The sequence below is a fragment of the Narcine bancroftii genome, chromosome 9, assembly GCF_036971445.1.
Source record: "Narcine bancroftii isolate sNarBan1 chromosome 9, sNarBan1.hap1, whole genome shotgun sequence".
Lineage (NCBI taxonomy): Eukaryota > Metazoa > Chordata > Chondrichthyes > Torpediniformes > Narcinidae > Narcine > Narcine bancroftii.
The window spans coordinates 31041507-31062247 of NC_091477.1; the positions used below are offsets into that span (position 1 = coordinate 31041507).

The following is a 20741-nucleotide window of genomic DNA, read 5'->3' on the forward strand; positions in this document are numbered from 1 at the left end:
CATTAAATGTTCAATAATCTAATCTGTCCATATCCAAATGGATATTGGTCCATTAAATTCCTATTAATGTGGTTTAAAAAAAAGTGAAACAACATCTATTCAGCATTTGGAAATGCAAACCATTGTATATATGACAAGATTATTGAATTCAGAAGGGAAATTATACAAATTTGATTTCTTTAACTTTCAAGGTATGCCACATAAACTTGGAAGGCAAAACATTTTATTCCAAGAAGGAGAAGCCCTTATGCAAGAGTCATGCCTTTTCAACTGTCTAGTTCTACGCTGATGATCGCCAGAGAGCACAATTGAAAGCTGGCTCAGGCAAGCATAATCTTCATTAGGGAGCAAGGAACTGCAGTTGTTAAGGAATTTTGGCTCTCTGGTACAACAAAAAATATTTGCAACACATCAGAGAGCCAATTAATCAACACGCAGAACTGTTACACAAGTATTTCTCAAAGGACCAGTTATCTTGCTTCTTTTACTGTAGTGCATGTAATCTCCTACAATTTTTTTTTACCTTTTTTTCCAAAGAGAAAGGAGACCAGTGCTATCTATATCCAACGTTCATTCTGCAGAAGGAACTCTTCATCGTTATCACTCATTTCCACCTTGTTCTTTGAGAATGCACGTATCATTTTTATGATTAATATCAGTATTTACTCAAATCTTAGAACTTTGTTGCAAATGAGTTTGGTTTCTTTGCTATCTAGTTGTTCTTTTAAGGAGGAACGTAAAATTTGCATTCACTGCTGATGTATGTATATCAATTGAACGCATCTCCTACAGGAAAATGGGAAAAACTGCTTTTGAATGGATGAAGATAGTTTGAATTCAAATAAAATTTCTTCATTATTCACACTTTCGTATATTTTGGTTTACAGTTCTATTGGATTGTCACTAGAAATGAATAATGTGTGTTTTGTACACATTTTAGCTTTAATTTTTCCCAATTGAGCACAGGTATTATTACTGAGTAAGCACCACTGCAGTCTGTATTCTTTCTGAATACTCACTGTGGTATTTATCGTGTATTGTATTCTGCTTTAGAAATTCAAGCCATTGATTTCAGTGTAATGGAGTTTGCAGTAACAATTCAATGATGCTTTAGTACATTTGCTACTGGGGATGAATTTCGCGGCAAATATATTTTGCCGCTAATTAGTAGTTCGCTTCCCTTTAAAATAGTACTCGTAAAAAGAGTTGAAATCAGGCAATAAGGATTTAATTGCTTTTCCTTAAACTGGAATGTTATCAAATGTGTTCATACTACCCTAACGCTAAGTGGAAGCAGGTTTCAAGATTGAATTGATTTTCAACTTTGTGGGCTTTCCATGTGTATTGATAGCAAATTTCAAGGTGTTTAAGGATCCAGTTTAATGGAAGCGTGGTAGCAGAGTTGATGTGTGTATATTGGCATTGAGATCTGGAATCAGTTATGTCCAGGGAGCTGTCTACCAAAGATCAATTAATACCAGTTTTTTTTTAAAATAAATGAAGCTGTGAGAAATGATTGGGCAAATTTGTTGACATTTGAAGCTAGCATACAGTTGCTTTTAGCACTGAGGTTGGATGCAAGTGCCAAATATGTAATAAAGAACATTTTTATCACAAATCTTGCCTTGATTTTGTAACTTAATTCCATGCTTAGACTTTATTTATTGCATTGAGAAGTAAGGATCCTATATTTACAAGGTGTTGGTGAAAGGTTTTTGCTTTATCATTAAGTTTAATTACTTGAATGTGTCCTTTTAACTGACAAGTGTAAACTTAGTCACATCTTACATACTGATTTAATTTTTTTTATACATTGCCAGGGAAGGAGCATTATTATTTGAAATTAAAGCAAGTTACAATTCCTCTTTTACCTGTTTTGAAATTGTATACCTATTTCAGACACGTACTTAAAATTAAACAATAGAGACTTTGTGGAACTGTATTCTTTGTTTTTTTGTCTTTGAATTTTCTGCATTAAATCTTTAAATTTTTCAAATACTTTGCGGGAAAGTGTTGGTTTACTTTTTGTGAAGCAATTGATGTGTAGTTTTTAAATGTCTCCAACAGCAACATTAAAATAAAAACTGTTCAAAACCCTTTAATAAAGGCATTTCCAGGCTGGTGCTGAGGTTAACCTTATATGGTTTTGGCTCTCTGGAGTGGATGGGCCAGTCCATTAATTTTAACCATTAACATTGAAAGATTTTACAAGTGCCCATTACATATTCTCTAACATGAACTGATCATTTCTGTCCTTAAACAAAAGATTGGTGTACTAACAAACATATTCTGAACAATCCCTTTAATTGTTTAACTTCCCCATATGAGATGCACCGAGCAGTGAGAATACTAAATGGGCAAAATAGATTAGTATAGAAGAAACAAAGAACACTGATTTAAGAATTTATGATTTAGATGAGGAAAATTCTCCCAATTTAAATAGCTTGTGTCAAAAGTCAATTATTCCAAAGATTAGTTTCAAATATCTATCAGAGGAGAGGGCACAAAATGCACTTTTGCAGTATTACATCTATGAAACTGAATTAAGACAACCCTTTATGTGGTTAATGACCGGTCAGCTTTGACACTGTAAACTCAGAGTAAGGCATTTCATTAAACTACTGCAGTGTCAGTACATTAAAGTGTGATGTGGTGTTTTAGAAATTAGAAAACGCTTCAGAGACAAATGAACAGAGGTAAAACTGATTATGACTTTGAAGGCTTATGAATTGGAGGGGACCCAACTAGAGTTGAAATGAGACATCATAAAAGATTGGCGAAAACAGAGCATTCTGATGGGAGAGGTCATTTTTTAAATTAGATTAAAACATGTGGTATTAACGGTGGATGTGTCATTATGGTTCAAAGATAAGGTTTAATATATATTAGTTCTTTATATTGATTTTTGTTAGAGATCAGAGGTGGAGAACAAATTTCTAGGAGTCACTATCTCAGAGGACCTACCAAACTAATGCCATAGAGAAGAAATCATGTTAGCGCCTCAGTTTGTGGAGGTTTGGTACGAGATCAGAAACACTGGCAAACTTCCACAGATGTTTAGTGCAAATTGTGCTGCATCACAACTTGGTATGGGGTCACCGATATCTCCAACCGGAGCCAAGCAAAACTCCCTACCGTCAAGAAAATCTACGTGGAACACTGCCACCAGGAAGCAACAGCAATCCTCAACGATCTTCACCACCCAGACATGCTCTGTTCTTACTGCTGCCATCAGGAAAGAGACTCATACCTCCAAGTTCAGGAATAGTTGTTTCCCCACAACTATCTGACTACTGAACAATTGACATTTAAGGGCTCTTACATTGCTCATTATTTATTACTGAATATTTATTTTCTGCTTTTGCTCAGTCAGTTTGTTAACATTTATTTTTCTTTTTGAATAACTATTCAGTTACCAGTAGTTAGAAATTCTGCCCTGGCACACAGGAAAAATAATCTCTGGGTTATATGTGATGTCCCCTGATAATAAAGTTAGCTTTGAACATTTGCTGCAGAGAAGGGCACCAGAAGCTAATGTTGTATGGTTAGTCAGTCTATCAACTTGTGATATTTTAAAAGGTACTTTGTTTAGCTTTAGATATCTCTCAAGGCTAGCTATTAATCTTAAAGGCTTAAGTGACCAAAATTGGTCAAATGTGCAGAGGTCTCTAAAACAGATGGTATTGTGGGAGACGTTATCTTAAATGTCAGAATTAGGACAATGCATTTAACTGCACAAAACAGCGGCAATACATCAACCCCTATTTTCAGTTGAGAAGGGAAAAAAAACATTCAGTGAACGATCCTCCAACTGTCAGGTTGTGTTCCCCATTCCAGGCAAGATCAAAATGTATTACCTATTATTAGAATTTACAGTCAGCAGCATATATAGATATAAAATTTTGCTTACCTATGGAGATCTCTTGGGTGAAGGAGGCTCAAGGATATCAACAGCAGGTGTGAATGATCAGGCTGAAAAAACTCTGCCAAAAACTCAACTTTTCAAACAATTAACAAACCAAATAAATTAACAAATTCATACAAGATTTACCTTAGTTTACCTACAGATGAGAATTGCATGAAATGCAACCTTATACAGTTCCTCACCTTGAGTGCTAATGTCTGCCCCTGCATGGTCTTCTTGAGAACCAGGGCACATTCTTGAAAAGTACGTACAACTGAAAGTAACTTCAGAATTTAGCTTCTTTCAGTTATCTGGGGGATAGTCAGCAGATACAAGGGCCAGTGAGGCATATGTCCACAAGAGTAAATTTTGTTCTGGTCACATCCACAAATGTTTTATACAGCTATTGCTCTTGAGTAACTTGTGGATCTTCAAAATTTACTACTTGGTTTAACAGAGCAGGGAGTGCTTACAGATATTGTCCATGATGAGTCGCTTAGTTTAAAAGGGAAAACTTAGAATGAATAATTGATCACTGCGCTTGAACCAAAGAACTGGAAAAATGTATTTAATACATCAGTGTTTCATAAAACAAGAACCTAGTTTGAACCATGCATCTTCATCCATTTAAATATTTGTGTGTACTTTTGGTTGCATCAAATACTATTCAAAATTTGCTCATGTCACTTGAATTTGTACAACTCATGTTTTCATTTGTAATGGGCTAATTTTGCTGATCAATAAACGATTTCTTCAGAAATTACTTTTAGATTCCTTGTTAGATTAAAAACAAACAGATCTCTGCTGCAATATATAATCAATGTACAAAATGCAGTAAAAAGCAACTCAACAAATTTAGCAATAAATATATACTTCATTTACTGGAATCATGAGTTAAATTACAATACACAAATTTACTGCAGTGGATATATACATAAGGCCAATACATTTGAAAGCACTTAAGAATTACTTTTCAAAATACAACATGTAAATGCTGCTGTATTTCAAGTTAATTCAAAATATTGTTCTGAAATCTTGTGATCTCAAATGTAATATAATTAACAGCTGTACAAGAAATTTTTATGGAAAAACACTGCCCTGTACTATTCGAGTTAAAACAAGAAAATCTACAGATGTTGGTGTCGATTGCAATTGGAGGAATACCGCAGCATCCATAGGAAGAAAAGGGTAACCAGCACATTTGTATATTGCATTTGTCCTGTTCTACTCTTTTTGTTGCCCAACTGTGGACCATTGCCTGGGTTGAAAAACAGAATTTCTGTTAATTTGAAGACTGCAATGCAATTACTCAGCACCAAGCCGCAGAATCACAAGCCAAATCAGCTTGAAGTAACTCAACTTAAGTCAAATGATATTGGCTTATAAATGATACCCTTAAAAATTGCTGGTCACATTGCAATTTTACTTTCCCCTTGAAGCCAAATTTTATAATGTTTAATACTTAAAGTTTACTCTCACAGCTGAACAGTTTTTTGATACTTTAAATTCATTGGTAACATGTATAATTATCTGCTCTGTGCACAAAATAAACAAATCAGTCTGCAGTGCATAGAATGGAAAATTCTGACAACTAACTGCTCCACACATTACCAAAGAGATGGCATGTTTTTGATTCTTGCAAAATAAATCTAAATATTTAAAATATTAATAGATGAAAATTAACATTTTACATTTACCCACATCACAGGTAATACACTAGGACCATGCATCATGTTTTACTTTCAAATTTCCACTAATAATTTTCACTTTAGTGACAATGTTTTTTTGAAGTTACATTGTGTTGTGCACTTGCCATTTTGTACTTTTTAAAATGCAATAATGTAAGCTCAAGGAAGTGTGGTACGCAGTCAACATTTGAAGAGTCAGGCAAATCTCAAAACAATTTAACTGCTGTAAAATATGATTGAGCAACAAAACTCATGTTAATCATCCCTTTTAAAGCTGAAGATATTTTCAAACATTCAAATATTAATACATTGTAAAAAATATAAAATTGCACTGTTCAAACAATTTTACCATTTGTCTCACAAACATTTTAATTCAAGGAAAACTATTTAAAGGCAGCAATGCAATGATAATTTACATGAATTGCCTCTGTACTGCAGCATTTTTACATCATATACAGCAAATGACAGCAAGCATCAAGGAGCACATAAAAAATAATTACACACAATTTACATAGTCTTCACACCTGGAAAGTTTATAACCATAACACTACAAAACATGTATTCCCATTACCTTCCCACAAAAGGCTTCCTAAATGCAATGACTGTATAGCTAAACATTTACGATTGGTAAAACTAGCCATATACTGAATTACTTTTTTCAATCTAAGCCAGAATTAATGTACACTTCTTAGCATTAAGGGACTGCAAGATTTTTTTTTAAATTGTGCATATTAATCGGTTGTTGATCTGTAACTTACAGAACTGATCACATGCACACTGACAGATGTAGCAAAGATGGTTAGTAGTGTATGATTGATTCAGATGTACTGAGCCAGAGTATTGTGAATAGAATATGAGAGGTCATGTTGCAGTGGTGAAAGACGTTGGTGAGGCCCCATTTGGAGTATTATGTTCAGTATTGGTCACCATGCTGCAGAAAGCATGTTGTCGAGCTGGAGATGCAGAGATGATTTATGAAAATTTTGCTAGGACTTGAGGGGCCAGAGGGAGAGGTTGAACAGGTTTGGGCTTTATTCCTCGAAGTGCAGGAGGTATAAAAAAAAATCATGATCGGAATAAATCAGGTGAAAGTACAAAGTCTTCTCCCCAGAGCAAGGTAACCAAATGTCCCTCCCAGACGGCTGCCACCTGGCTGTATTTGGCCCATATGCCTCTCGATATATTGAGTTAAAGTTCATCAAAGGTATTTTAACTGTAGCAAAGAGTGGGACATTCAGAATGCCAATGAGAGCACTTGAGGAAGATGGCCTGAGGAATGGTCCAATTAAAATCCCAACCTCCACCCCCAAACCATGACATCTGCTAGCTAGATGAGAGGCCTCTTACATGGAAAATGGTGAAGAACACAATAAAGCGGGCAAGAACAGCATCACCCCCAGGGAATTTCATAGAGGGTCTATAAGAACACTCCTGGCATCCTGACGTTCCTTTAGAACCTGCTGAGAGGGGCATGGAGGGATGGGATCATACCTAAGACATGGCAGAGAGCAGAAGATACTGATTTCTAAAGAAAAGAACACAGCCAGTCAATTCCAACAGATTTTCTTCAGTGTTGTGGCTCAATGACTACGTATCTGGTGAACAACAAGTTTGTTGATACATCAGTGCAGAAGGCAGGAGTACAGGATTATTGGGATGCTTAGAACACACCAGCCTCATGTGGCACCAGATACAAGCAGTCTGGAGGGAAAACAATGAGTTTGACGTAGTAGATTTTGAATCTCGCCAATGCCTTTGGATCAGTCCCTCATAAGATGCTCTAAACAGCTTTCAACTTCTTCATGGTTCCAGAGACCATCACACATCTCATCCAAGTGTATTTTCAGGACCTCCAGATCTCTATTACAATACAGGAATACACCACTGCTGAGCAACACCAGGAAACAGGCATCATGGCAGGTTGCACCATCTCTACCCTTGCTTTCAACATGGCAATGGAGCTCATCATCCATGCATCACATTGGATGGTAGGAGAGGATAGGAGCTTCTCAATAAGCTTCATAGCAACATTAAATGGCCACAAATGGAAATTAAATTAAGCAAATCAAGCAGTATTTCCATTGTCAAGGGCAGGCTTTGCATTAATGAAAAACCAGTAACAAGCATCCTGGAGAAACCAATCAAAAGCCTCAGACATTAGTATAATGCAACCCTAAAGGGCACTGAGCAGGTTGACTAACTCAGGCAGAACGTACTCAGTGGCCTTAAGCAAATTAACAACACTGCTCTCCCAGGGAAGCTAAAGGTGTGGTGCCTCCGGTTCAGCCTGCTACCACCACTTGTGGCCATTAACAATACCTGAACCATCTGTATCAAACATTGAAAAAATGGAGAGACTGATTAGCTCACAAACCAGGAAGTGCTCAGGCTACCAAGATGTCTTAGTAGAGTAGGGCTGTCGTTGCTATTATCTAGCCTTGTGGAGGGATACAAGTGTACCAAAGTGAGGCTGTGCAGAGAATCATGGGACCTGCACGTAAAAGGTGCTGCCCTGGCCTTATCAACAGGCAGAAAATGGACACCGTTTGCAGCAGTATGGTATCCAAAATCAGCACCAACACTGGGGCATAGGGGATTAAGTGCAACAAGGTAGAGGGGGCTTTGGCTTAGAAAGCAAGAAACCTCACCTGGCAGAAAGCAAGTTGAGCTGAACATCAGCTGGTGGCGGAAGAAGTGGGCTGATAAAAAGAAGCAAGCAGGTTTGCCAAAGCCATATCTCAACCAAAACAAGGGCAATGGACAAGATGGGAGGGCACTGAGAGAAGGAGACTGGAAGGGCCTGTGGAATAAGGAGTCAAATAGAACAAGCTTTATCATCACAACCATGTCCTGCCCTTTCCCACATACCTAAATCTGTGGTTTGGAAAGGGCCCAGCATGTCCTCTCTGCATGGATCCTGCTATCCTCAAGCATTGTTTGGGTGCAATGTCAGTCTCACCCAAGGCCGATATACCCTTTGACACAATCAAGTGCTGAGATGTCTAGCAGTTGAACTTGATGAAAAAAAGAACTTTGAGTGCCCTGCTGTCAAACAACCAGAACCCAGACACTCTCCCATGCCTTTCATTCAGGAGGAATTAAGTCACAGGACCCACTCCTCCTCACTCCAAAACAAAAGCCAATTGAACACTGCCAGAGATGGGGAATTGCTTGTAGACCTCAGCCAGTGACTCATCTTTCCACTGGAAATTTCCAGCACCAGGCCTAAGCCCAGATCTGGTACTCAGGTCCAGCTCTCAGCAGATTGTCACCATTATTGAGCTGACACTTCCTCCTTCCTAATTTTAACATGGCCCAGCACACAAGCTCATTCTATTCTGAATTCACCTTCATGGAGGTCTTTTCTCTGGTGAATACTGAAGCAAACTATTAATTTAAGATCTCCCAACCACCTTTTATGTTCTGATTCCCACCAACCCACTTTTCATTATCTTGATAAAGGGTTCAAGCTTGAAATTTGTGGGAGATGGGATCCAAGCACACAAAACTCCATGCACTGTGGATTACAGGGTTGGAGAGTGGATATTATTGGTGCCGGGGCCCAGTGATTCTAGGAAAGTAGGCAAGCTTGCTGCTGTTCAGGAATGTGGCTAGGAAGTTGAACTCACTATTGCTGGAAGTCAAAGAGGCATTAATTCTTTCCACTTAATCGCTCATCTATAGTCACAAAAGAGAATAAATTACATATCATGCTCCTTTGCTGGACTGATTAATATTTTTGGTGCTACCTTTCTTTACAGATCACAGATAAAAACTGGTCTCCTGCAACTTTATCTCCAAGCATCAGGCCTTCATCTTCATTCACTTGTTTAACAGCTGTCTCTTTTGTCCTATTCTCTGAGTATTCTCAGCCAACAGTAGAATGGTGAAACTGCAAAAGAAACTGATTCTCCATCAGAAAATAAAACTAGCTCCATCTCTTGACAGGGATCGCACTTCAAAATAATTATACCAAGTGGTGGGGCAATGGGCCAATGCATTCATTAAGTATTAAAAAAAATTCATCTGCAGTTCTTCCTATCTACTGATGACTCTTGAGATTTAAAACGTGTGAATCCATAGCCATCCTCAATTCCTTGCTATGAAAGGGAAAAAATGATCAGAAGACCATTCGAGTTTGCTTGTCTTTTGGAAGTCTGTTGATTAATATTGATCCTCTTGTGCTTCTCCAAATGTGCATTAATTTTATCTTTACAACGCTGGTAATTTATCAACAGCTAACACTAATTACAGGTACACAATCCTTTATCCGGACATCTAAAATCCACAAAAGTCCAAAATCCGGCAAGGGTGAGAGACTGGCAGCGCGAGTCAGGCAGGCAAGAGACTGGTAGTGCGACTCGGGCGGGCGAGGCGGCAGCGCGAGTTGGGCGGGCAGGGATGGGGAGTCGGCAGCGCAACTTGAAGGGGGTGGGAGTGGATACGGCAGCACAATTCGGGTGCGCTTAAATCTGGCTTTCTGAAATCTGGAAAAATCCGAAATTCGGAACACACTGTCCCCCAAGGGTTTCGGATAAAGGATTGTAACATGTCAGTTTCTCTGTATCTTCATTTTGCAAAAGAGATTCTGATCTTTTTCCCACAATTGGAAAGTCCCTGTTTAATATTCCCCAGAGAACTTATTTTACAAAAACACATCATTTCTAATTCACCTAGCTATATGTGCAACACAATACAAAATGAAATATGTACAAATAAACGCATGCAAATTTTAAAAAAATAAACATAAAATGTAAAAAAAAAAGAGCCTGTATGTGATCATTCCTCAGAAAGATCCAGGTGGGATGTGATATCTATGTGCGTGCTGTGGATGTCAGCAACTGCACACTGATGGGCATGATTTTTTTTGTTTGTCCCATGATTCCTGGTCCAGCCTGGAGATCCACAGAGACACCATTAGTAATGGAGTGCTGACAGCAGTGTTCTCACTGAGAAACACTTGACATGAGTATCTCAGCTCCTTAAAAACTAGAAAAAATCAGTTTGATAAAGTGTGGACTTTGGAATGTGTTTCAGCAACTCGCAGCCAGCTCTAAACCTGCCCAATCAGATCAGATGGTGCCAGCAGAATATCCCTTTGGGTGGTTTAAAAGAAAAACAAATTATCACAATCTGCTCTTGTTTGAACTGAAACTCCATTTCTTGTATGAGGTTAGAGGCCCAATTTATGTAAAGGTAAAATCATAACAAGTTTTTTGCATTCAGTGATATCATTCATGTAACCTCGAAAAAGCATGATAAACTATTCCTTAAGTTCCTCCATCTTTTCATTCTGCTTTGGAAAGAACAGACATAGAATGTTCAATTCAGTTAATAATGATGCCTAAAGATACATTCAAAGATGTAGAAATGTATTACCGATCTCAGTAAGGAGAAATACGATAAAATGTATTTAAAAATTAAAACTTACAGAAAGTATTACTTTTGGTCCAAACCATTTGGTGTGAATTTAGAACTATTCTTTAGCCATTATAATTTTCTTGATATGTATGTAAGGATTGAGGAGGAGTTGTATTAATGATTGGTGGAGGATTTCAGTGGAGGTTGTGGAGAAATTATATTGAAGACCAAGTATAGACTGGTCTGGCCTAGAAAGTAGCTATCCCACTTATCCAAATTTCTGTAATACATTGAAAGTTGTATTGAACAGCCAAATGGTTATAGCTTGTTGATGCAAGTTTTAAGGAATAACATTTTTGTAAATTCCATTGCCTTTTTGCCGACATGGTTATAATTTACTATTTCACCAGAAAAGAAGGGATTGAATCTCAGACCTTCTTTTCTTGTTCTCTGCTACACAATGTTGTATAATTATCCAATGAACCATTCAGGGCCAAACTGTAATTATTTTGAAGCCTTTTTTTAAATTTGTGAACATACTTGATACAAAACCCATTTCAGTCATGAATGTTTGTTCACAAAAGTAGCAAATCTACACAGAAGCCTTAATTCGTTGAAAATAGATTATTCTTGTTTAGGATGAATAGAGTTACTGTTAAAGCAATTATTCAGTTGAATCTGAATAAGTTTTCTCTTAAAATTAATGTTCACAATGTATCAATAACATATTGAAACTACCTCAGCATTCTGCCTCTGACACAACAAATATCATTGGTTCTTGCTTTCCCATTTCTGCCATGATCATAGCAAGATGGTTCAGATTGCCATGATGAAAATGCTGAGCTTCCCATAAGTCAAGAATCACAGAGGTGGGACTAGCTTTAGATGCAAAATAATTGAGATAGCTGTTAAAATATAAAATCAGACAGGTATAAGAATAAAATATAAAACACAATGCTGGAGAAACTTAGCAGATTAGAGTACTTTATATAGCAAAGACATAACTAATGCTAATAATTCAGAAAATAATTTATGTTCATAATAAGGTGATTGTATTTTATCTTTCATGCCCATGGTATTTAACAATCAAATCAAGAAAAAAAGGTTACATTGTGTAGAATCACAAAGGATGTTGCTTGCTGCCTCGATTTGCCATTCAAACTCCCCTTATCCTCCATTCCCACCTCCACTTGCCTGGCCCCAGTGTGTGTGAACTGACCCTGAGCACTGCACAGAACAAGACATCACTCGTATCTAGGTCATAGACAGTCCAAGGCAGAAGACCAACCTTGGGATGCACTGACCATTTTTGATAGGGAGCAAAGCTAGGGGATATGGATAGCACTTCACAGCGTAACAAAACTCAAAACGTTTTGCAACATGTCACAAATATCTTTGGCATTCAGAGATATTTAAAAATCATTAACATTACAAATAATATCAAAACAATAATTATTTTAAGAATTCAAAATATTAAATGCTAAAATTAATTAAAATGGTAGGAAACAATTAAAACATTACACCATAAAATAAATGACAATGTACATTTTCCCATCTGTTACTGAAGATTAGGAATTCCTGTTCAAATCAATGGGCTCTTATGTCTCTTCTGGAGTCTAAAGTAGGATTAGAGAGATGTATTGTGGGGGTATCATGACACATACTGGACTCCATAAAGAGCACTTGCTGGAGCAGAACAATAGCACTGCAGCTCATTCCAGCCCAAAGATTCATCTTGTCTGATGAAAGTAACCTTAAAGCTGTACGACAGGCTGGATGATCTGATAACTCTTCCTGACTAAAGATACCTCCCTGAACAAAATTTGGAGCATGTCATTTACCATCTGTAATGAACCCAGAGTTACGCTACACCTTCAAGATCACTTGGAGAGTTTTGGGATGAGGGCAAGTACAACTTTGCTACAGATACCTCATGCCGTCGGAGAGCAGCGCTATCATCAAGAATCCACACCTCCCAGCACATGCTCTGTTCTCGCTGCTACCATCAGCAAAGAGGTAGAGGTGCCACAAGACTCGCACCACCAGGTTCAGGAACAGCTGCTACCCCTCCACTGTCAGACTTCTTTGTTACGACAAAATGAGTCACTGATCAGGTCACAAACAGGGACCCATTTAAAGACATATACTTGTGTACTTTATTGACTTTTTTTCTCTACATTGCAGTTTGTTCAGATTTCTTTATTTGTTTACATACCAATAAGTGGTAATTCTGTCTCCGCCGTACGAAAAAAGAATTTCAGGATTGTATGTGATGCCCTGTATAGACTCTGACAATAAATCTGAAATTTCAACTAAAAGGTGTGTAAAGCTGATGAATAAAATCTGATAGACACTGCACATTTTTGGTGATTTCTATTTATCTATTACTGTTTCTGACCCATACCATTACAAAGTTATACCAAAATGTTCATAAATAATTTTATTTAAGGATTTTTTTTCATTGCTTCTCACTTTGGTGAAAGTATTCATATTTAGGATGTAGGCTTACTAAAAATATAACTGAAAATCTAACGTTTTATTTTATACAAGTAAATTTACAAATTCTTTGGTGTGCAGTTCAACAATTGTTTTTCAAGAATCAGTGGTGCTGTATTCTTTTATATGTGTAATCTTTTATTAATTGAATGTACTATGGATTTTTTTGTTCTTAAAAATTTTAAATAAAATATTCAAAAAAAAAGAATCACTGGTGCAAAAAATTACCGTGTACGAGGTCAAATGTGGGGGTTATTTTAGAAAAGGGCAAGTCACTGTGGGAGCAACCGATTGTAGGCCTAAGGAAGAAATGTGAGTGGTACGTATGACTTTTGCCTGAAGTGACCTACTTTGAAGCAAATTTCCAGCATTGGGCTCCCTAGAATCTGACATGGGCATGGGCTCCAAGGCAGATCAAAGCAAATCTTGCAACAACAACTTTGTGTATTTGTACTGGACCACCCTTGGGGTACACATGTCCAAATGGAAACAAATGGGTACTTGTTTCATGCAGAGCAAAAGGTAAACAGCTGAAAGAACTGTGGGTCGAGCTGCACCTATGCAGGCAAATGGATGGTCAGTGTTTTGGGTTGAGGGCGTGGATTGGGACCTGTTTCATATCACTGGAACTCAATGGACAAGTCCAGTTATTCCATACATTTGCAGGCGAAACACAGAGAGAACCCAAAAAGTATGCAAATTGTGCAATAGTCCTTGATTTCTGTTACTGATCTTTTTTTTCTGAGAAAGTCAAACAAAACAAAAGGGCAGCATAGTTGGTGTAGTGAATAGCGCAACCCTGTAACAGGGTCAGCGATTAGGTCCAGGGTTTGAATCCCTGAGTGTAAGGAGTTTATACATCCTCATATGTCTGGGTGCTCCCATTGTTCAAAAACCTAATGGGGGTTGTAGCTCAATTGGGTATAATTAGGCAACATGGGATCATAAGGCTGAAAGGGCCTGTTACCGTGTATAGATCTATCTGTCAAATGCAGTGATTTTGAAAAGGCAACACTCCATAAACATAATAGGTGAGATTGCCTTAATATACTTAAATGGATGAATATTTAAAAGTAAATTGGATATTACTCGTCCAATGCAACTTTTAGGGCAAGTGCATGGCTTTAGAAAGACAAAATAGATTTTGGCAAAGTCAAGCAAATACATCCAAATAAAATATCTACAGGATTTAAATTAGAAGTCATCAGGAAGCAAAAATACCATGATATTTCAAAATCAGAGCAAAGCATCTGCCTGGATTCTTTAAGGGGTTCAAATACACCAATTATTCCAATCAAGCATATCTGTAGCTGAAATTGTTTTGAGAAGAGATCGAATTAACATTTAATAGGACTGGTTGAAAATATTTTAATATAAATTCTAGAAAGTCAGTATCATTGGTGTTAACAGTTAAAACGCCCACAAGAGTGCAACAATCTTCCTGTCATTCTAAATATTATGACTGCTTTCTTTGCATTGACACTTAATAGGAAAGACCGACTTTTGGTGTCTGAATATTCCAGATGACAAGTAGATAGACAGTACTGAAGATTTGGAGCAAAATATAAATAATGACTTAATAGTATTTACATAACAGGAATTATGTGTAGTCTGGATATTATCTATTAAATAATGACAGCCCCTATCTATTTAATAACCATGGTACAAAAACTCAAAGCAAAAAGAAACAGTTATTATTTGTGATTGACAAAAATGAATCATTGATCAGGATGAACAAATGGATCTGAAGCCATCTTTCCACTCAATCTCATATTCTTAGTTTAGGATATCTAATGTAAGGTAGGATGGTAATTTTAGATCGAGCTCAGCACCCATCCTCATCTCCTGTGTCACCACATTCATGTAATCATTTTTTTAGATTCCCAATACTGTTTTTCCTATTCAGATACCAAAATTACAGCCAAAAGCCTTTTTCTTTTGCCCGATTCAAAGGACGAATGGTATAAATCCATTCAAACTCACCGGTCCAATTTTAATTTGTATGCCAGCATTCTCCAGTCGCTTCCTCTTGAACTTGGAATATCTAGGCTACTGCAAATCTTCTGCCTGATCAAATAAGGGATTTTGAAAGCACAAGGCCCTGCTAAAGATGTACCACAGTTACTTAACTCCATAAATTGAAAGTCAGTTTGCCCTGCATCCTAATGGGGAAAAAAAAAGATAATATTAGTTCTACTTTTTCTTTCATCGATGCAAGTTGAGATTTCATAGATCAAGTGCAACAAAGTTTTTCAGTCACATTTTGCCCTTCTGTTATTTCAGATTTATTTCCTTTCCAACATATTATGATTTTATTTCACATCTGACACTTTGCAAATGTTTTGCTTTTCGCTTCTGGATTTATTTTAAAATTGGGAACATTTTCAATTCTTTAACGTTGCTTCAGCTTTTTTCAGCATCTCACTATTTTGTGTCGCGTTATCTGGTAGCCAAGATATTACCGAAGACATTATTCAGAAGCATTCAGTGCATGTTCTGATCTATTGGTTTCAATATTTGGTTCCTTGATTTCACTAGCATTGATTATTCAGTGGTTCCCAACCTTTTTCTTTCCACTCACATCCCAATTTAAGTATTCCCCTGAGTCATCGCTGCTCTGAGATTAGTGAGGGATTGCTTAAGGTGGGATGTGAGTGGGAAGGGAAGGTTGAGAATCACTGCTCTAAACCCAATGGTTATTGAAATGTTTTGCTTGAGAAAAATTGTCATTGGCCCATTTCCTTTGGAGTTGTGAAACTGTGCACCTAACAAGTCAATTAGGTACAATTAAAACAGTGGTTTTCATCCTTTTTCTTTCCACCCATATACCACCTTAAGCAATCACAGAGCACCTATGGCATAGGGAATACTTAAAGTGGTATGTGAGTGGAAAGAAAAAGGTTGGGAACCACTGTGTTAAATGAAAGCAAAATAAGATGCATTATTCAAACTGGTTATTTAAATTCTATGCTGCAACTATATTAATCATAAACAGAAACCAAAAAAAATTAAAAGTTGATGGAACACTGGCCTTTTAATCTGAAGGACTGAAATCAAGCAGATCGAAATTTATAAAAGCCTAGGGAAATGTAAAATATTGGCAATCTGGAACAAAGGGTGGCATGGTTTGCGTAGCAGTCAACGCAACACTGTTACAACGCCAGCAATCTGGGCCAGGGTTCAAATCTTGCGCTATCTGTAAGGAGTTTACATGTTCTCCCCATGTCTATGTGGGTTTCCTCTGGATTCTCCAGATTCCTCCCACTGCTCAAAATATACCTAGGATGTAGATCAATTGGATGTAATTGGGAGCTACAGGCCCATTGGCCGAAAGGGCCTGTCACTGCGTTGTATGTCTAAATTTTTAAAAAAATTTAATTTAAATGTAAAAATTCTAGAAACATTCATCAGGAAAGCAAAATTTTAACATATCAGGTCGTATATCTTTCTCTGTAGAAAGAGATTTAGAGTTAATGTTCCAGGTCAAAAGGTCTTTATGATTTCTCTTTTTACCGATGCTACCAAAATGTTCAGTGTTTCCAGCATCTTCTGCTTTCATTCCCGTAGAACTATGATTGTACCTTGCTAAGGATAATTGAAAACCAAGATCTGAAATAAATAGAGCACATGCTGTGAATACTCAGCGAGTAAGCTGTATCTGTAATGAAAACTATTAAAACAATTCAAGAGAAAAGGTCCTTGACCTTTGATCGAAACTTACCAATGAAATAGTGTAAATTAATTGGCTTTGTGGGAAATACAATATGGAATTGAGAAATATGGGGAAAAGCTGGAGTTAGGCTACCAATCAGCTGTGATCTCATGGAACGATGAAACAATAGCGAGGAGATGGATAGTCGACGTGCTCCTGTGCTCTGAGTGGGCTTGTTTGAATAGGTGATTCAAGTCTGAACTTACTTTAGCGGCAAAATAGTGTGATTTTATGCATAAATATTCTATTACAAAAATAATTACTGCTCCTACTGACTTCTTTCCAAACATTTATGCTGCTGTTCACATTTTGTACAATAAATATTTCTGATGGAGCGCTCCTTCAGAAATAACTACTTATCAACATACAATTCCTGTGAGCACCTGTAACGTATTTTTATAAGCAGCTCAATTTTATTTTTAAAAAAACCTTATGTAGAGCACGTTGAAAGAACCAAAGGCTTGTTGATCCAAACCAAGGCTTTTATTAACTAAAAGACTGGAGCATATTACATGTAGGTCAACCAGTCCAGAATGGCCTGGTCTGGCTAGGAGCAATCCTTTAAGACCTGCCAGTAGGCATGGCTATGCTGTCAGCCAATCACAGTCATCCTACACCACAATCTGACCATATAAATATTGGTGATAGAATCTGTACTAATCACATTCACCCCTTCTTTGAGGACCCCAGGGTGGATGGAGGGCTGTAAAAAAAAAAATAAAATAAAAGGTCCTGGTGGAGGTTAGGGGCTATACTGATCAGGGGGCCTGACCATCTGTCATGACCGCTGTGGTGCCGGGATTGGGGTCGCTGGAGTCATGTCGCCGGTAGGATCGAAGGGTGCAGCCACTGCTTCACTCAATTCCCCAATGGCATTGTCGACAGTCTGGCCTGAGCTGGTGGGGTGGTGCTAGTCGCTCTGTTCAAGCACATGACCTGGAGGAGAAGGAATTGGGGGAGGTTGGGTTGGAAGGACTGCTGCGCCTGATCCTGCTTGGGCTAGGCCCCTTACTGAGACTGTGTCCTCCCGCCCGTCCGGGTACTCAAAGTAAGCATAATGCAGGTTCGCATGGAGCAGAGTCACTCGGTCAACCAAGGGGTCGTTCCACACTATGCTGACAAGGCACGGCCACTTATCAAGACCACCTCATTTCCCCTGTCAACCGAAGCCACAGCGGCCTTCGGCCGCATCAAATTGGACATCACTGCTGCAACGCTGCACGCCATCGACGAGTTCATCCCATTCCAAGTCGAGAGCAATGCATCCGACTTTGCACTGGCAGCCACTTTGAACCAGGCCGGCTGGCCGGTAGCCTCCAGGATCCTGAGAGCTGACACTCCTCTGTTGAGAAGGAGGCCCAGGCCATAGTCGAAGCAGTACGTCATTGGCTGTCCTCTATCACAACAGGGTCAGAGAGCTGTAAGTATGTTTCGAAGCATCTCACCCAGTGCTTAAGGTCATTCGAGGCTGTATCTGACTGTGGGTCGATGTTGAGGTGTTCCAGCTATAGCATACAATCCATCCCTTCAAAACATTTTAGTTAATAAAATTGTAGAGCGTGTCGAAAGAACCAAAGACTTGTTGATCCAAACCAAGGCTTTTATTAACTAAAAGACTGGAGTATATCACAAGTAGGGCGACCAGTCCAGAATGACCTGGTCTGGCTAAGAGCAATCCTTTAAGACCTGCAAGTAGGTGTGGCTATGCTCTCAGCCAATCACAGTCATCCCTCACTTCCATCTGTACATATACACATTGGTGATAGAATCTGTACTATCACACCTTGTTTGGTAGATATACACATCATTTTTTTACTGAAACTTAAAATTAAAAGCCATCATAGTTATAACTCAAAATTAGTACTAAAGAATTAAGCACAAATTAACCATTGCAACAGCACCAATCTCTACAATCCACCTTGGAAAATAAATGTGTTTTATCTGATTTCCAGGGCACTAAAAGTCTTAAACAAAAAAATGGGTCATGTCACATGTTCTTTATAATTTTGTTTTTATAGGCCTGACATCAGTCGTGGGTAAATTATTGGAAGGTGTTCCAAGAGATAGTATATACAATCATTTGGATAGCCAGGAACTGATTATGGATAGTCCCCATGGCTTTGTGCATTGTAAGTTGTGTTTAACCAATTTTAGAGTTTTTGAGGAGGTTACCAGGAAAGTTAATGAAGGAAAGGCTGTGGATGTTGTCTATATGATTTTTTTGTAAGGCCTTTAAGGTCCCACATAGGAGGTTAGTCAAGAAGGTTCAGGCACTGGGTATTCATGGAGAAGTAGTGAACTGGATTCGACAATGGCTGGACAGGAGAAGCCAGAAAGTAATGGTGGATGATGGCTTCTCAGACTGGAGGCCTATGACTGGTGGTGTGCCATAGAGATCAGTGCTGGGACCATTGTTGTTTGTCATCTGTATCAATAATCTGGATAATAATGTGGTAAATTGGATCAGCAAGTTTGCAGAAGACACTAAGATTGGAGGCGTTGAGAACAGCAAAGAAGGTTTTCAAAGCTTGTAGAGAGATCTGGATGAACTGGAAAAGTGGGCTGAAAAATGATAGATGGAATTTAATGCAGACTAGAGTGAAGTGTTGCATTTTGGAAGGACAAACTAAAAAAGGACATACAGTGAATGGAAGGGCACTGAGGAGTGCAGTAGAATAAGGGAACTGGGAATAAAGATACATAATTCCATGAAAGTGGCATCACAGGTAGATAGAGTAGTAAAGAGAGCTTTTTGGCATATTGTCCTTCATAAATCAAAAGTATTGAGTACAGGAGTTGGGTTGCTATGTAAAAGTTATATTAGACATTGGTAAGGCCAAATTTGGAGTATTGTGTGCAGTTTTGAACACATGAAAGATATCAATAAGAGAGAGTGCAGAGAATATTTAATAGGATGTTGCTCAGACTTCAGGAACTGAGGTACAGGGAAAAGTTGAGCAACTTAGGACTTTATTCCCTGGAGCGTAGAAGAATGAAAGAGATTTGATAGAGGTATTTAAAATTATGAGGGGAATAGATGGACTAAATGTAGACAGGCTTTTTTTCCACAGGGTAAGTGAGATACAAACCAGAGGGCATGAATTAAGAGTGAAATGGGAAAAGTTTAAGGGGAACATGAGGGAAAACTTCTTCACACCAGCTTAAGTGGCGAATGCAGGATCAATTTTAACAGTTAAGAAGAATTTTGACAGGTACATGGGTGAGAGAGGCATGAAGGGCTATGGTCAGTGCAGGTCAGTGGGACTAAGCAAAAAAAATGATTTGACACAGACTAGAAGGTCCAAAGGGGTCTGCTTCTGTACTGTAATGTTCTATGGTTCGTGCTTTTAACATATCAATAAATGATCCAGGAATAATAATTGATATTTCACTTGCTAATCTTTATGTATAAAAACTGCCTGCATGAAAATTTTCATTAAATTCACGAGTACCAGAATATCATACAAGCAGATGGTTTACCTAGCATTTTTTAACTGTTTATTGTATGAATTCCTTGTTCTTGGAAACTTAAAGCATTGCACATTTCCTCCACTTACTATCAAAGGTTTGACTGCTTTTC

At 37.9% G+C, this 20741-nt stretch overlaps 2 protein-coding genes across 18 annotated transcripts in view; one reads left to right on the forward strand and one right to left on the reverse strand.

Moving 5' to 3' along the window:
* pdlim7 (PDZ and LIM domain 7) overlaps nt 1-1618 on the forward strand; it is a 129611-nt gene extending 127993 nt beyond the window's left edge. For all 4 annotated transcript variants that reach the window (XM_069898674.1, XM_069898676.1, XM_069898677.1 and 1 more), the window contains exon 10: nt 192-1618. In XM_069898674.1, coding sequence (XP_069754775.1) covers nt 192-278 — 87 coding nt within the window. In that variant the 3' untranslated portion in view covers nt 279-1618. The remainder of the gene's footprint in view (nt 1-191) is intronic.
* A 3180-nt stretch (nt 1619-4798) lies between these two features.
* unc5a (unc-5 netrin receptor A) overlaps nt 4799-20741 on the reverse strand; it is a 301205-nt gene continuing 285262 nt past the window's right edge. For 4 of the 14 annotated variants that reach the window (XM_069898684.1, XM_069898683.1, XM_069898686.1 and 1 more), the window contains 3 exons: nt 15433-15611; nt 11692-11858; nt 4802-10888 (listed from right to left, as the gene is read on the reverse strand). In XM_069898684.1, coding sequence (XP_069754785.1) covers nt 11693-11858; nt 15433-15611 — 345 coding nt within the window. In that variant the 3' untranslated portion in view covers nt 4802-10888; nt 11692. Of the gene's footprint in view, nt 10889-11691; nt 11859-15432; nt 15612-16962; nt 17059-20741 lie in introns of those variants that run through there. The other 10 variants (XM_069898690.1, XM_069898689.1, XM_069898688.1 and 7 more) reach the window with 8 other exon arrangements.